Source organism: Lampris incognitus, chromosome 6, assembly GCF_029633865.1.
Source record: "Lampris incognitus isolate fLamInc1 chromosome 6, fLamInc1.hap2, whole genome shotgun sequence".
In the NCBI taxonomy this organism is placed as follows: Eukaryota; Metazoa; Chordata; class Actinopteri; order Lampriformes; family Lampridae; genus Lampris; species Lampris incognitus.
Genome location: NC_079216.1, coordinates 55,246,482 through 55,264,267, shown reverse-complemented (window position 1 = coordinate 55,264,267; position 17,786 = coordinate 55,246,482). Strand labels below are relative to the sequence as shown.

The 17,786-nt window shown below is 44.6% G+C and overlaps 1 protein-coding gene across 2 annotated transcripts in view; it reads left to right on the top strand.

Annotated features, from left to right (window-relative positions):
* Positions 1–17,786, top strand: part of srgap1a (SLIT-ROBO Rho GTPase activating protein 1a) — a 165,474-nt gene that overhangs the window by 48,687 nt on the left and 99,001 nt on the right. For both annotated transcript variants that reach the window (XM_056281221.1, XM_056281220.1), the window contains exon 2: positions 7,446–7,641. In XM_056281221.1, the coding sequence (XP_056137196.1) occupies positions 7,446–7,641 (196 nt within the window). The remainder of the gene's footprint in view (positions 1–7,445; positions 7,642–17,786) is intronic.

Here is a 17,786-nt window from a genome sequence, read left to right as displayed (position 1 = left end):
TGTGTAAAAAATGTTTATTATTGTTGGTAACTGCCAAATATCACTACGTCATATTTGAAACACAGAATGTTTTAAATGTTGGTCACAACCAAACAGCAGCATGATATGCATAACAGCAGCATACCGAATAATTTGCTTGAAATACTAAGTAACAGCTTTCAGCCATTGCAATTATTGGTTGAAACAGGCTTTTTCTGGAGAAAAATCCATATAGACATTCTCTATTACACACACGTCGTCTACCGGTAATTTAACAAGGTTGTATTCTTGTACATTGCACCAAAAAGCAACATAGTTTGTACAGAAATTAATGGTCTGTACTACAGTTACCTACTGTATGTATTTTATGCAACATGTGGCACCAATGATAAGAACCACTGGAACAGTCCTTATCGGTCGGGTCGGCACTTCCCACTTTGGTGCCGGTACCTTAAAAGTATTGTTTCTTGGTACCCATCCCTAGGCATGCTTCCTTAACCATTCAAATTGCTTCGGTGAAACTACCCATGAAAGAAATTAGGGCAGATAAGAAAAGTTTATTGTAGAGGTAAAATGTGATTGATGGTCTACACTATTATTGGTATGGAAGTAGAGCTTCGATAGCTTATTTGAATGTTATTTAAAAATGATGGCACACACGAGACCCAGATCTCTCCGGAATGCGATCCCACTCCAGACGTAATTGAAAGCTTGTGCTCTGCCCAAGAATGACGGGCCATTCTGTAATTACCTTTGATGCTATTTATCCTGTACTGTAGCCAGCCTCCATATGAAGCTAGGGCAACTCTCCCAGTCCCCAGCCCCAGATCTGAAGCAGATGGTGGGGCTGGGTATTCTCCCGTATCATCCTTCCCCAGGCCCCAGCTGCTATTTCAGGTGCTGCTGATGAGCCTCCCTGCATGTGGAAGTACAGCACTGGGCCTGATGTGGTGTGATGTGTCCCAGATAACTTCTGGTAGACAGAGATTGAATTTTAGAGGACTTTTGTAGCACTCTTAGAGGATCGGTTTTAAACTGAACAGCAAAATACAAGCCGGAGAAATGACGCCAAGGGAGAATTTTTACGTAGACTTGTACGTAGCAAAGTCAATTAGGGGAAACAAGTCAGAGCCCTGTGATATTTTTTCACATAGGGAAAAACGTCCATCTGTGGCTGTCTGGATGTGCTCGAGTTGTTTTCACTAAAGCCCTGCCTTCCTCTCGGTAGGTCAACAGTGTGTCTATACAGCTCTTGCTTACGAGGCAGCTTCTTTCACAATAGAACGGGCCTATCTGGCAAATCAAATGTGAATTTGATTTGCGACTTTGGACATATTTGCTGCAGTGAATGGGGTTATGGGAACTATGTGTTGTGTGGCGTTCAAAAGAAGTAGTTGGATAACATCCAATGCAGAACAAAAGGGCTTTGGTTCAAACTGATCACCACAAAGACCAAACATTGTCCATATTCACACAGTGTGCATTCTGGGGCTTGCATAGCTCCGATGTCCATCAGTCAGCTGGTTTTGTTGCTGACCGTTTCATCAGCCTCCCTATCGACTCGCCAGAATGCACTCAGATCAACAGGTATCTGATTGTGGCCATTGTGCACTCTGGATGAGAGAGGGGGGGCAGAGAGAGAGAGAGAGGGGGACATTTTCTCTGTCCTATAGCATCAGTGCTTCTTAACAGTTCAAAGGTGCTCTCACTCCCCACCCATCCTAGTTTGAAGTGGATCACAGAGGGCTTTAATGCTACCCCACACACACACACACACACACACACACACACACACACACACACACACACACACACACACACACACACACACACACAAACAAATCCCTCAGCAAAGAGGCCCCTCACACGTGTTTACCATGCAGATGACCTCACCATGAAAGGAATGCACCCTGTAATAGTAGAGTAGCATTCAGTGACATGAAAGTGTATTGTGTGGCAGTAGATATTAAATACCCCATCATTAGCATTTTTTCATTTTAAGGGAAACTTTGTATTAAGAGAAGACGGACAGTTGGTGGGCGATATAAGCATTGATTTGAATTTTTTGTGTGTGTGCATGTGTGTATGTAGCCTCGGTTTGTGGTAAACTGTCAGATTTGCAATAAGGAGACGAGATCAGAGGGAGCTGTTAGGCTGTCTGTTCCCTGACATCAGATTCTGCAGAAAATAATCTGTTCCCTTCCAAAGTTTGCCTACGGGATTATGCAAATTTCTCCCCGTTTGATTGTGTTTCGGTTTATTTCGCTTGTCATTGTTGAGTTTGTGGAGTTTAGTAGGATGTTTGCGGATGACATTGTGATCTGTAGTGAGAGTAGGGTGAAGGTTGAGGAGAGCCTGGAGAGGTGGAGGTATAGACTGGAGAGAAGAGGAATGAAAGTCAGTAGGAGCAAGACAGAATACCTATGCGTGAATGAGAGGGAGGGCAGTGGAATGGTGAGGATGCAAGGAGTGGAGGGGACAAAGGCGTATGAGTTTAAATACTTTGGGTCAACTGTCCAAAGTAACGGGGAGTGCAGGAGAGAGGTGAAGAAGAGAGTACAGGCAGGGTGGAGTGGGTGGAGAAGAGTGTTGGGAGTGATTTGCGAAAGAAGGGTACCAGTAGGTCAGGTGAATCAGCCGTACTACTAAATTGTCCCTAGGTATGAATGTGTCGGCCCTGTGATGGACTGGCGGCTTGTCCAGGGTGTCTCCCCACCTGCCGCCCCATGACCCCATGACTGCTGGGATAGGCTCCAGCATCCCCGCCACCCTGAGTAAGGATAAGCGGTTTGGATAATGGATGGATGGATTGTTGAGCAAAAAAAAAAGTGTACCGAGCGAGTCTGTAGTTTTGGAAAGCGCCAGACCTATAGCTGTCTTGGACAGGTGTTTGCTTCACCTGTGTTTTACACTGGCCAATGTTTGAATTGCAATATGAATGATTTAATGACTTTTGGTGTGCAGTCATGGATGTAATTGTGTTAAATGATCCAGTCACCTTCTTTGTGTAAATGCCATGACAACTTTGTTTTAATCCTCGTTTCCTCATCTACTTGCTGGAAATGGAAGCAACGGCATTCGTGGGTTTTACTCATCTATTCAAAAGGCCTAGTGAACTTTAAATAAACCCATTTAGACACACAATCGTGTGTGTGTGTGTATGTGTGTGTGTGTATATTGTGTATGGTTAACTCAGTGACCTATAAAATCTCTTAAGTTTCTTGCATCTATTCCTAACCCGTTGGTAGGCAGTACTGAACATCACATTCAGAACACTATGGATTTTGTGGATAAGGTGAGGGACATCATTATGGAGAGGGATGGAAACAATGACCCTGTGATGGCCTGGTGGCCTGTCCAGGGTGTCTCCCCGCCTGCCACCCAATGACTGCTGGGATAGGCTCCAGCAACCCTGAGAGCAGGATAAAGCGGTTTGGATATAGATAGATAGATAGATAGATAGATAGATAGATACACACACACACATTCAGGTATAGCATCTTGAACCCACTACATTATTTCCTGTCTCTATCCACACGGTTTATTTCCTCAGGAGAGAACCACTCCCTGGGAATGCAAAAGCACAATTAAGTACTTCTAACACCGCTCACCTAAATCATTAATTTATCAGGACGGTAAGAGGGGTTAAATGCTGATGAATGAAGCAAAGCCCCTTGGCAACTGTCTCTCTCTCTCTCTCTCTCTCTCTCTCTCGCTCTCTCTCTCTCACAGCTTTCAGCCTTCTCAGGCTCAAAACAAACTTACGAACATTTGTTACAGTCTCATTCTCTTACCAAACATACACCTCTGTCTGTAATTGTTGACTGTACTTCATCCATTCATCCATGATCCAAACCGCTTATCCTGCTCTCAGGGTCACGGGGGGGGGGGGGGGGATGCTGGCGCCTATCCCAGCAGTCATTGGGCGGCAGGCGGGGAGACTCCCTGGACAGGCCACCAGGCCATCACTATATATATATATATATATATATATATATATATATATATATATATATATATATATATATACACTACCGTTCAAAAGTTTGGGATCACCCAAACAATTTCGTGTTTTCCATGAAAAGTCACACTTATTCACCACCATATGTTGTGAAATGAATAGAAAATAGAGTCAAGACATTGACAAGGTTAGAAATAATGATTTGTATTTGAAATAAGATTTTTTTTACATCAAACTTTGCTTTCGTCAAAGAATCCTCCATTTGCAGCAATTACAGCATTGCAGACCTTTGGCATTCTAGCTGTTAATTTGTTGAGGTAATCTGGAGAAATTGCACCCCACGCTTCCAGAAGCAGCTCCCACAAGTTGGATTGGTTGGATGGGCACTTCTTTGAGCAGATTGAGTTTCTGGAGCATCACATTTGTGGGGTCAATTAGACGCTCAAAATGGCCAGAAAAAGAGAACTTTCATCTGAAACTCGACAGTCTATTCTTGTTCTTAGAAATGAAGGCTATTCCATGCGAGAAATTGCTAAGAAATTGAAGATTTCCTACACCGGTGTGTACTACTCCCTTCAGAGGACAGCACAAACAGGCTCTAACAGGTACTATTTAATGAAGATGCCAGTTGGGGACCTGTGAGGCGTCTGTTTCTCAAACTAGAGACTCTAATGTACTTATCTTCTTGCTCAGTTGTGCAACGCGGCCTCCCACTTCTTTTTCTACTCTGGTTAGAGCCTGTTTGTGCTGTCCTCTGAAGGGAGTAGTACACACCGGTGTAGGAAATCTTCAATTTCTTAGCAATTTCTCGCATGGAATAGCCTTCATTTCTAAGAACAAGAATAGACTGTCGAGTTTCAGATGAAAGTTCTCTTTTTCTGGCCATTTTGAGCGTTTAATTGACCCCACAAATGTGATGCTCCAGAAACTCAATCTGCTCAAAGAAGTGCCCATCCAACCAATCCAACTTGTGGGAGCTGCTTCTGGAAGCGTGGGGTGCAATTTCTCCAGATTACCTCAACAAATTAACAGCTAGAATGCCAAAGGTCTGCAATGCTGTAATTGCTGCAAATGGAGGATTCTTTGACGAAAGCAAAGTTTGATGTAAAAAAAATCTTATTTCAAATACAAATCATTATTTCTAACCTTGTCAATGTCTTGACTCTATTTTCTATTCATTTCACAACATATGGTGGTGAATAAGTGTGACTTTTCATGGAAAACACAAAATTGTTTGGGTGATCCCAAACTTTTGAACGGTAGTGTATATATATGGCTTGATGGCTCAGGGGTTAGCACTGTTGCCTCACAGCAAGAAGGTCCTGGGTTCGAACAGTTCCTTTCTGTGTGGAGTTTGCATGTTCTCCACGTGTCTGTGGGTTTCCTCCAGGTGCTCCAATTTCCTCCCACCATCAAAAAGACATGCATGTTAGGGTTAATACTCCTGTCTGTACCCCTGAGCGAGGCAATGGAGAGAAGTGCTGGAGTCGGTCCCCGGGTGCTGCAGCTGCCCACTGCTGCTATACAATAGGATGGGTTAAACGTAGTGAACAAATGCCATTCATTGTAAGAATACAATGTCGAATAAAGTGGCTTTCATAAATTGGTCAGATTCAAAGTTCTGATCAGTGGCACATTTTCACCGTTGTGGTTTCCCCAAATCCTTTTTAGCCTTCATCCAGTTCAGCTGCTTCAACCCACAGGTGCTCGGAGAAAGAGACCGGGCCTGAGCTTGAATGGACATGCCTCGTTGTCACGTCCCAGCTTAGTGTGTTACTGTCTTTAATACAGAAACACAGAATCAAGGCACCTGACTTCTGCAGACTGCAGCGCTTGCAAGAATAAATACGCTGTCTTCTGTCAATATTTTTTCCCCTTTTGACTGAGCAGACGTCAGTGACAACATATAAATGGCATGCAAATCTCGACTTAAAAAATAAAAGAGATTTTTCTGTTTTGTGCAACTGAAACATCACAGCTCAGCTACTTAAACACTGTGTGTTGTTGGTAAGCCAAAAAGCAGTCGCTGGGGCCTCGCTAGTCTTTTATGTTTTCAATACTGGAGTACAGCGAGGTTTCACAGAGAGTTTCTTTTTTTTGGGGGGGGGGGTTTCCCCCCATTTTCTCGCCAATTGTACCCGGCCAATTACCCCACTCTCCGAGCCGTCCCAGTCGCTGCTCCACCCCCTCTGCTGATCCAGGGAGGGCTGCAGACTACCACATGCCTCCTCCGATACATGTGGAGTCGCCAGCTGCTTCTTTTCGCCTGACAGTGAGGAGTTTCGCCAGGGGGACGTAGCAGGTGGGAGGATCACACTATTCCCCCCCAGTTCCCCCTCCCCCCCTTGAACAGGTGCCCCAACCGACCAGAGGAGGCGCTAGTGCAGTTACCAGGATACATACCCACATCCGGCTTCCCAGCCACAGACACGGCCAATTAGATCTGTAGGGACGCCCGACCAAACCAGAGGTAACACGGGGATTCGAACCGGTGAGCCCCATTTTGGTAGGCAACGGAATAGATCGCCACACCACCCGGATGCCCCCTCACAGAGTTTCTGAATGCACACTTGCAGGAACAGTTATTTAAGCGATTGAGACAATGGATGATGATAGTAGGACTCTGCTGTGCCCCACTTGATTGGTTTCTGTGTAGCTTTAAATCACCTCATTAATCTGTTTCCTCTACTGAAGATGTCTGGCCGCGGCTAACTTCCATTAGCAGAAATCCATTATACAAAGCACTGACCTGACAGGCCACACTGAAGAAACTATGTGTGTGTGTGTGTGTGTGTGTGTGTGTGTGTGTGTGTGTGTGTGTGTGTGTGTGTTTTCCTCAGTACTTGCAAGATCGCATGTGTCCTTCCAGATGTGTATATTTAAAAGAATGGACTTCGGAGAGGTGAGAGTTCTCGGAGGAAACCACAAAGTCAGTTCGCTCTGCATACAGTTTTTTTTGGGACCTATTGTCTCCCCTTTGATTTCTTTAGGTAGCTTGGCTATTTGTTGGTTGTGTGTGTGTGTGTGTGTGTGTGTGTGTGTGTGTGTGTGTGTGTGTGTGTGTGTGTGTGTGTGTGTGTGTGTGTGTGTGTGTGTGTGTGTGGTCCTGCTCTGTGCTGTAGCTCTGCATGAAATTAGAATCTGGGTCCATTCATCCTGAAGTATGCTGAGCCTTAATGAAACACTGGAGACCAGCTTTGCCCCCCCCCCCCCCCGAAGCACTTGGAGAAACCGCCACATTGCTGCAGACGGCAGTTTGCACAGCCATAACGAAGAGATAATGAGCTGTATTTAGCCATTTCACCTTGTTCTGTCTGGCTTTATTTGAATTAAATATGTGCTGTGCTGTCACTGCTCATCACAGATTGATATTAGTTAGGCCTGGATAATACAAAATATACATGCACTCACGCGCGCGCACACACACACACACACACACACACACACACACACAGCCAGTGGTTTCATTCTGACCTGGGTGTTTGTGTTCACTCTGTCTCCCCAGAGATCCGGGCCCAGCTCGTGGAGCAGCAGAAATGTCTGGACCAGCAGACAGAGATGAGGGTCCAGCTGCTCCAGGACCTCCAGGACTTCTTCAGGAAGAAGTCGGAGATCGAGATGGAATATTCCAGGAACCTAGAGAAACTGGCTGAGCGCTTCATGGCGAAGACACGCAGCACCAAGGACCACCAGCAGTACAAGTAAGACTACCCTCTGATGTTTCTCTATGTATTTGTACAGTGTGTGTGTGTGTATTTGTCAAATTTCTTTTGTTTTGTTTTGTTTTTTTGTTTTTTTTGTTTTTTTGTTTTTTTGGAGCAGGTTTTGGTGGGATGAGATTGAACGGGCATTCATTCATTTGTCTTTAGATTTGACCACTTTTGTCTGCTTCACTTCTATTGTTAACAGACAGACATGGAAGCCCCCCCCCCCCCAATTCTCTGACTCAGCGTCACAGTGTCTGTGAATACACTGTGTATCAGGGCAGCTCGAATCGGGTTTCATTACAATGTACATTTAGTAGCGTCTGTTTGCTGACAAATGAATTCAAATTTGATATGAGCACTGATTAAATCTGTCAGTCTGTCAAATTCAATATCAGTCAGAGGAAGACAGAAGAAAGGCTCATTATACTTATTTAATTTCTTTTATTTTGATTCATATGGGCATATATTGAGCTGGAGATCCAGCACTATATTTCCATTTTCCTCTTCCACCTCATGCAGTGCTCATCAGTAGATAAGGGGTCAGAATATACAGTGGTTAGCGCTGTCGCCTCACAGCAAGAAGGTCCTGAGTTTGAACCCCAGGATCGTCCAACCTTGGGGGTCATCCCAGGTCGTCGTCTGTGTGGAGTTTGCATGTTCTCCCCGTGTCTGCGGTGGGTTTTCTCCGGGTGCTGCGGTTCCGCCACCATCAAAAAGACATGCATGTTAGGGTTAATACTCCTGTCTGTGCCCCTGACCAAGTCATGGCAAGACGAACTGGAGTTGGTCCCCGGGCGCTGCGCGACGGCTGCCCGCTGCTCCTAGCTACACAGCTAGCATGGGTTAAATGCAGAGTGTAATTTCCCCACGGGGATCAATAAAGTATCTCAAAATCCCAAAAATAAATAAATAATGTTGTTGGGGAGTGTCCGGGTAGCATAGCGGTCTATTTCCATTGCCTACCAACACGGGGATCGTGGGTTCGAATCCCCATGTACCTCCTGCTTGGTCGGGCATCCCTATACAGACACAATTGGCCGTGTCTGCAGGTGTGAAGCCAGATGTGGGTATGCGTCCTGGTTGCTGCACTAGCGTTGGTCAGGGATTCTGTTGGGGAACTGGGGGGAATAGCGTTATCCTCCCACACGCTACGTCCCCCTGGCGAAACTCCTCACTGTCAGGGGAAAAGAAGCAGCTGGCGACTCCACATGTATTGGGGGAGGCATGTGGTAGTCTGCAGCCCACGGATCGGCAGAGGGGTGGAGCAGCAACCGGGATGGCTCGGAAGAGTGGGGTAATTGGCCGGATACAACTGGGGAGACAAGGGGGGGACTCCCTCCCCAAAAAAAGATAATGTTGTTGGAGGTTCCTGCTCTTTGCTTACTCGACCCATCGCGTCAACAATTCTTTGCAAACTCTACATTTTCATCCCATGTCTCCTTCCCCGTTGTCTTCCTCGGTCTTCATCTCTTTATAGTGCGTCACACTTGGACTCGGCGCCTTTTCTGAGACCGTCCGTACGCAGTTGAGTTCGCTGGACTTTGTGAATTCGTTTACATTGCAGACCTCCGCTCGTGGAAAAAGTAGACATTAGCATATTGTTCGAACCTGTGGTGGGAGTGAAAATAAAATACATGTTTGTCCTCGACTGCAAACAGGCCTCGCTCTCTGCCTTCAACTTCAATGGGTCTAGCAGCTGTGTCTATGTGTGGGTCTCTGCATGTGGGTGCCGCGCCATGCACACAAGTGTTCTTGAATGTGTGTGTGTGTGTGTGTGTGTGTGTGTGTGTGTGTGTTGGCATGCAACTGGTAAGGGTACTCTGGTATGGCATTCTGTGGTTTTCATCGCGTGATGCACAGTCTGGTCATTTTGTTCGCAGGGTAAACATTTGGCTGGTCCCTCGGAGCATATTTCTTAAGTAAATGCAAGTTGTTTGAATAACGCCGAGTGCCCCGCTGCAGGTTTTTTAAAACATACGGCACATATTTTTGTATTCGCATAAACAACGCAAATACAGTGAGGCTTCTGTGTCCTCCACATTCTCGGGGTTGTTTTTGTTGGAGTGACCCCGTGTGTTGAATGAAGAAGTACGTTTTCGTTCTGTCTCCCACCTCTTGCCAGTATGTATATGAAGACGGGTTAGCTTTACTGAACTGCTGGAAGCTCAGTTAGCATTAAAATGAGCCGCCACGTTGCCGGGTTAATTAGCTGGCGTTTTTATGTGACACTGGCGAGTTATGTGTGCTGAATGCTACAGCGTGTTGGTCATGGAGTTGTCAAATTTAAATGTTGTTTATGTATTCGGGGACAGGTTGGCAGTATCACTCAGGTTATTTTTGATTTAACGTCACATCAACATGTCTGAGAATATGGGAAATGCGTCCAAAAACTGCTGTAGCGTCGGGGGGAAGTTTTGCCACCGTGCACTTTCGATGTCTGTTCAGAAATACACTATCAGAGATTTTTCTTTTCTATCGGGTTCTCCTTCAGGAGTGAGATGACGTGTGTGTTTTTCAGGAAGCGTGCAGTTGTTACTGCATCTGGGATTGTTGCTTCGGTCCGGTGTTTGGTGGAATCAATCTTGTTTCATTGGAAGTACCCTGGTTAGTGTTGCTCTGCTGGTCTAAAGGGTCAGAGATGGGTTTATAACTGGTGGTATGGGCGTCCGGGTAGTGTGGCGGTCTATTCCGTTGCCTACCAACACGGGGATCGCCAGTTCGAATCCCTGTGCTACCTCCAACTTGGTCAGGCGTCCCTATAGACACAATTGGCCGTGTCTGCGGGTGGGAAGCCGGATTTGGGTGTGTGTGTCCTGGTCGCTGATGGTTCGGGCATCTGATTAGGATGCCTCCTGGGCGCCTTCCTTTGGAGGTTTACCGGGCACGGCCAACTGGGAGGAGACCCCGGGGTAGACCCAGAATGCGCTGGAGGGACTACATGTCCAATCTGGCCTGGGACCGCCTTGGGATCCCCCAGGAGGAGCTGGAGGGCGTTGCTGGGGAGAGGGACGTCTGGAGTGCCCAACTGAAGATGAGATGAGATGAGATGTGTCCTGGTCGCTGCACTAGTGCCTCCTCTGGTCGGTCGGGGCACCTGTTCGGGGGGGAAGGGGAACTGGGGGGACATAACGTGATCCTCCCATGCGCTACGTCCCCCTGGCAAAACTCCTCACTGTCAGGTGAAAAGAAGCGGATGGCAACTCCACATGTATCGAAGGAGGCATGTGGTAGTCCGCAGCCTTCCCCGGATCGGCAGAGGGGGTGGAGCAGCGACCGGGATGGCTTGGAAGAGTGGGGTAATTGGCCGAATACAATTGGGGAAAAAAGGGGGGGAAAATCAAAAAAAAATCTGGTGGTAAGACACAATTCAAAGATTGAGAACCTTAAAGTAATAATCTCGAACTTTTCCATGTAGACAAATGTGTTTTGTCGCCATTTATCTCTTGACTATGCTAAAACAACGAGTCAGCTCATGCTCGATTCATGAAAGACTGCTTCTGAAAACATCTGCATATTTAAAAAACACCGTTGGTACGACACTTTCTGCATAGAAGCTTCAAGCTGGGTATATACAGGAACTGATGCACCCCTCCATTTCTCCCCAATTGTATCCGGCCAATTACCCTTCTCTTCTGAGCCGTCCCGGTTGCTGGTCCACCCCCTCTGCCGATCCGGGGAGGGCTGCAGACTACCACATGCCTCCTCTGATACATGTGGAGTCGCCAGCTGCTTCTTTTCACCTGACAGTGAGGAGTTTGCCAGGGGGACTTAGCACGTGGGAGGATCACACTATTCCCCCCAGTTCCCCCTCCCCCCCGAACAGGCAGCCCAACCGACCAGAGGAGGCACTAGTGCAGCGACTAGGACACATACTCACATCCGGCTTCCCACCCACAGACACAGCCAATTGTGTCTGTAGAGACGCCCGACTAAGCCGGAGGTAACACGGGGATTCAATCCGGCGATCCCCATGTTGGGAGGCAATGGAATAGACCACCACGCCACCCGGACGCCTGAACCGATGCGTTTTACTTGAGTCAGCAGTGGTTGGTCCACCAGAGAGGATAAAGCTTAATCTCCTGTCTCATGGACCAGTCAGAGAGAAGATCTGCTTGGTCCGACAAAAATAGTACATTAACACAAGATAGTAACACACATTTATTTCACTAGGGAACAGCGATTGGCCCACTGGAGAGGATCAGGCGGAACAGCTTCTCTGGTAGACCAACCAGAGAGAAGCATAAAGGAGAACTAGCAAAAGATTGTAATCTAACAGAGAGTGGAAATCTTTAAGATTGCCACTTTAACTCTCAATTAGACAGTGGTCTTGTACATGTTCATCAAATCTGCATGTGTAGAGACAGTGACATCCAGCTCCAGAGTACCAATGGTCTGTGCTACAGTGAGAATTGTGCAGCACAGGGTGAATTAGAAATCCAGATTAGGCAGGTTTCATTTTAACAGTGTCGTCTTTGTCATACACTAGTAAATATGGGTATATCCCTGTTTTCATGTGACTGTTTGCAATGCCAGTGGTGTAATTATGACCTGCAATCAATCCATCCATCCATTATCCAACCGCTTATCCTACTGAGGGTTGCGGGATGCTGGAGCCTGCTGGAGTCATGACCTGCAGTCATGTGTGGGAAATATGGCCGGGCGATGCATTAAATATTCAAGCTATATTTGCAATCATTTTAGGAAACATTGCGAATAACACAATGATCTTAATCCGGCCAATTAAGTTTCTTGAGGACCAGGCCAGTTGCAGTAGTCTTGTGAGCCTTCCTTATCATGTGAGTGTGATAGAATTGGTAGGGTATTAATTTCACGTGGCCAGACTTCCATCTCATCAAGCTCATTGCAAAAGAAAATGTGAAACAATGCTACCTAGCGTAGGTATCTGAATAAGAAAATGCAAATGACAATGAAATGCGGCCCATCAGCAAACCAGGAAACAAGTTTTCATATTCACAGATCATCTGCCAGGGAAGTTACCAGTGGACACAATTACAGAAGTGTTTCAGAGACACAGAAAGAGAGCGACTCAATATTATTGTTGCACATGTGTTGTTAACTCCACAACATATACCGAGAGATAATTGTGAAAACCACCATTATTTCCGTTGATGACCATTGACCCCAGAAGTGCTCCCAAAACTGTTCATTCAAGGTTGAGAACAGCTGTCAAAAATCTTTTGTTTGTAGGGCGTCCGGGTGGCATGGCGGTCTATTCCGTTGCCAGCCATCACGGGGATCGCTGGTTCGAATCCCCGTGTTACCTCCAGCTTGGTCGGGCGTCCCCACAGACACAATTGGCTGTGTCTGCAGATGAGAAGCCGGATGTGGGTATGTGTCCTGGTCATTGCACTAACGCCTCCTCTGGTCGGTCGGGGGTGCCTGTTCAGGGGGGAGGGGGAACTGGGGGGAATAGCGTGATCCTCCCACATGCTACGTTCCCCTGGCGATACTTCTCACTTTCAGGTGAAAAGTAGCCAGTGACTCCACATGTATAGGAGGAGGCATGTGGTAGTCTGCAGCCCTCCCGGGATCGACAGAAGGGGTGGAGCAGCGACCGGGATGGCTCGGAAGAGTGGGGTAATTGGACGGGTATAATTGGGGAGAATGGCTTTTCTGCCATGTTGCCACGAGCCAATATGCATTACAACAATGGGTTCACATCCAAGTTTGTATTATCTGATTGTATGCAGGAAAGGCTGTTTAGTCTGTTATGCATCTAATTGCAAAATAATCATTCTGTTAAGCCATCTCAGAAAGAGTACAAGTGTAGAAGACTTCTCTGAGACAATGTTGTGACATTAAAGTATTTCTCTATATAACAATATCATGAAGTACCCATGAGGAAATATCCACCCATCCATCCATTATCCGAACCGCTTGTCATGCTCTCAGGTCGCGGGGATGCTGGAGCCTATCCCAGCAGTCATTGGGCGGCAGGCGGGGAGACACCCTGGACAGGTCACCAGGCCATCACACAGGGCCGACACACACACATTCACACCTAGGGACAATTTAGTACGGCCGATTCACCTGACCTACATGTCTTCGGACTGTGGGAGGGAAATCGGAGTACCCGAGGAAATCGACACAGACACGGCAAGAACATGCAAACTCTACACAGAGGACGACCTGGGATGAACCCCAAGGTTGGACTACCCCGGGGCTCAAACCCAGAACCTTGTTGCTGTGAGGCAACCGCGCTAACAACTGCGCCACCGTGCCACCCAGAATGCATAAATATCCAGATATATATTGAATAATGCCAAAAGTTTTAAAAATATCGAGATTCTATTTTTTCAGCTATATTACCCGGCCCTTGTCGCAAACCTTTATAAAGGACTCCCAAAGAGAAAAAAAAGTTTGTTCCCAGCCCGTAATGCACAGTTCCAAAGAGACAGATCAACATAATCACAGCCTAGTCACTACTGAGAGTTACACATTTTTAAACGAGTTTTGAGTTAAATTGCTCTCCAATATGTATGCCAAGTCAAAGAGTCTTTATGTGCTGACCCACTGGCTCCACCACCACATTTTATTCTCGTCTCTAAGAGGAACCAGGACATTGTAGTCTCTCTTCCTTAATGGAGAATGTCCTATGCGCTCCAGTTCAAGCAGACGGCCCTGTCACACAAATGCACCTCTGGATCAGCAGCTCCTTTGTCCCTCCAGCTTACGCTTCCTCCCACAATGCACTGGGAGAAAACAACAGGCCCACATTAATGTGTCCGGTACACATTTACAGTTCTTGGGAATGCCACTCAGTCCAGTCTGCCAAGTCAGCATGGCTTTTTGCAGAACACACACACACACACACACACACACACACACACACACACACACACAGGCAAACTTTCTTTCTCTTCCTCACATATCAAACAATGTCTCTCTACCACACAATTGGGTATATACATGTGCACACAACCACATATTATGCAGAGTTTGTTCAGGGAGGGGCACAGGGATGGTAAGCAGAGGAATAATTGAATTATTTATACTGCCAAAGCCACCCCAGGGAGCATCTTGAATAAGTTGCTTTTATCCAAAATAAAGCCTCTGGTTAAAGGACTTCCTCTTTATTTCTCTGAGGATTCAAATGTCTTCTGCCAGAGCCACGTTTGCAAGTCCCGCAGAACACAGACGAGCTATATCTATATTCACTGTAGCTCTTAATGATATGCTAAACTGAGCCATATTCGCAAGTGGAGGTCATTGTTAATATATTTGTCCTTCAGATATCGGAATGTAAAATTCATTTAAATACAATTCATTGAAAGCTCTGTGTGTGTGTGTGTGTGTGTGTGTGTGTGTGTGTGTGTGTGTGTGTGTGTGTGTGTGTCTCTCTGTCGGCCCTGTGTGATGGCCTGGCAGCCTATCCAGGCTGTCTCCCCACCTGCCGCTCAATGACAGCTGAGATAGGCTCCAGCATCCCCGCGACCCCGGGAGCAGGATAACCAGTTCAGATAATGCATGGATGGCTTTTAATAAATGACATCAGTGACCATCTACCAGTTTTTACAGTCTGAATGTAATTTTAGGAAGAACAGCGTTCCCAACAATAAATATATGTGTAAAACAGAGGAATCCATGAATGCTTTCAAAAATGAATTACTAACACATATCTGGAATATAGTATACAAAGAAAAAGACACCGACAAAGCTTACAATTCATTCCTAAACATATTTCAAACCTTATGTGACAAAAATTGCCCAATAGAACAATTCAACAGTAAACAGAAATATAAACATAGTCCATGGATCACAAAGGGACTACGTAACACTTGTCATTAAAAAAAAAGCACTATAAAGAATTCATAAAGCATAGAACCATTGAAGTAGAAATAAAATATAAAATCAAGCTAACTAACATTATGAGGATATGCAAAAAGGCATACAATAACTAAGAGTTAGAGACCAATAAAAACAACACCAAAGGTATATGGAATGTGTTGAATAGTATTATTAGAAATGGGTCTAGATGCCCAAGCTGCCCTGAGTATTTTACAGATAATGATAAGACTATAAATAACATGGAAAACATGGTCAATGGCTTCAACATTCTTTGTAAATGTGGGCCCAAAACTGGCAGAAAAAAAATCAATGACACTCAAACAATCACAGAGGGGAGTGACAGTGATTATGGGGACAGAAATCCAAGTTCCATTTTTTCTTAGAGCGGTAGAAGAGAAGGAAATTGTGGACATTGTAAACAAATATGAGAACAAAAAATCTACTGACTGGAATGATACTGATATGACAATAGTTAAAGTAGTTGAAGGTATCGCAAAACCACTAACCCACATCTATAACATGTCCTGTAAAGTTCCAAGCAAAATGAAAATGGCAAAACTCCTTCCCTTATAAAAAAAAATGGAGATAGAGACCAATTTACAAACTACAGACCGATTTCATTATTGTCACAATTCTCCAAAATATTGGGAAAACTATTTGCTACTAGACTAGACAAATTCACTGAGAAGCACAATCTGCTGACTGATAGCCACTATGGGTTTCAACCAAACAGATCAACATCTCTGGCACTCATTGAATTAACTGAAGAAATAACTACTTGCGTAGACCAAAAAGAGTTTGCTGTGGAGATATTTATAGATTTAAAGAAAGCTTTTGACACCATTGATCACAATAGTTAATAGACAAATTGGAAAGGTATGGTATTAGAGGGGTGGTGCAGAATTGGCTAAGAAGCTATTTAAGTAACAGGCAGCAGTTTGTAAAGATAGGTGAACATAAAGCATTATGCGTGGATATTACTTGTGGTGTACCCCAGGGGTCAGTTTTAGGTCCAAAACTGTTCATTCTATACTTAAATTATTTAAGCAAGATATCAAAAATATTGAAATTTGTTTTATTTGCGGATGACATTAATATATTTTGTTCTGGTGAGAATTTACAGCATCTTTTGGAGGTGACCACAGTAGAAATGGAAAAATTAAAACGGTGGTTTGACAAAAACTAATTATCCTTAAATCTGGACAAAACAAAAGTTCATGTTGCTTGGAACTTATGAAATAAACACCAAAGTAAAAGCAGTGCTTGACATTGTCCAACTAGAAAGAGTATATGAAAATAAATTCCTAGATGTGATACTAGACCACAAAATGTGCTGGAAACCTCACATAACATATGTGCAAGCAAAGCTGGCAAGGAGCATTGCAGTCATGGGAAAAGCAAGTCACATTCTGGATCATAAATCATTGTACATTCTGTTCATTTATTATACCATATCTGAACTACTGTGTGGAGGTATGGGGTAACAATTCGCCAATTTCCCCTCGGGAATGAATAAAGTATTCTGATTCTGGTAACACCTACAAAACCAACCTACAACCATTATGAATATTACAAAAAAGAGCCGTAAGGATAGTTAATAATGTAGAATATCGTGAACACACCAACGAGCAATTTTCAAAGTCAAGTGCCTTCAAGTTCAGGCATTTAGTAGAATTTAACACAGCACAATTAACGTTCAAAGCAAGAAACAATCTACTACAAAAAATATTCTCAGCTATAGAAGGGGAATATAATTTGAGAGGGAAATTCATCTTCAAGAAATTATCCGTTCGTACAACTTCGAAGAGCACGGGCATTTCAATCTGTCGGGTAAAACTGTAGAAGTCTGAGCATGGAACTCAAAGTACAAATATTTTTCAGTTCAAGAAGAAGTACAAAGGACTGATTATCAAGTGATATAGAGATGATGAAGAGTTGTGTTAATTAAGTTTTATTTATCTCTTAACATTTCTTCTTTTTTCATTTGAGTTGTACATAGCATTGAGATCTGTTTATTCTTGGTATATGACATTAGGATGTTTTTCTTTTTTTTTATTTCTCATGTGTTTTTGATTTGGTTTTGTTTTTTTTTTGTTTTTTTTCCTTTTTCTTGCAGCACAACTTGAATTGAATTTGAACTATACAGCACAGTGGGAATTGAGTTTGAAATGTGTAGTAGCTGAATTAACTTAAGAGTAGGTGAGAAGGGGTAGGAGATAATAAGTGTATACTTCCTCCTACTGCTTTTCCAACATGTAACAAATAATCCGATGCATACGGCGATTTGTTCGCTGAGTTTGATATGTGGATTTGTTGATCACTTCAGATTA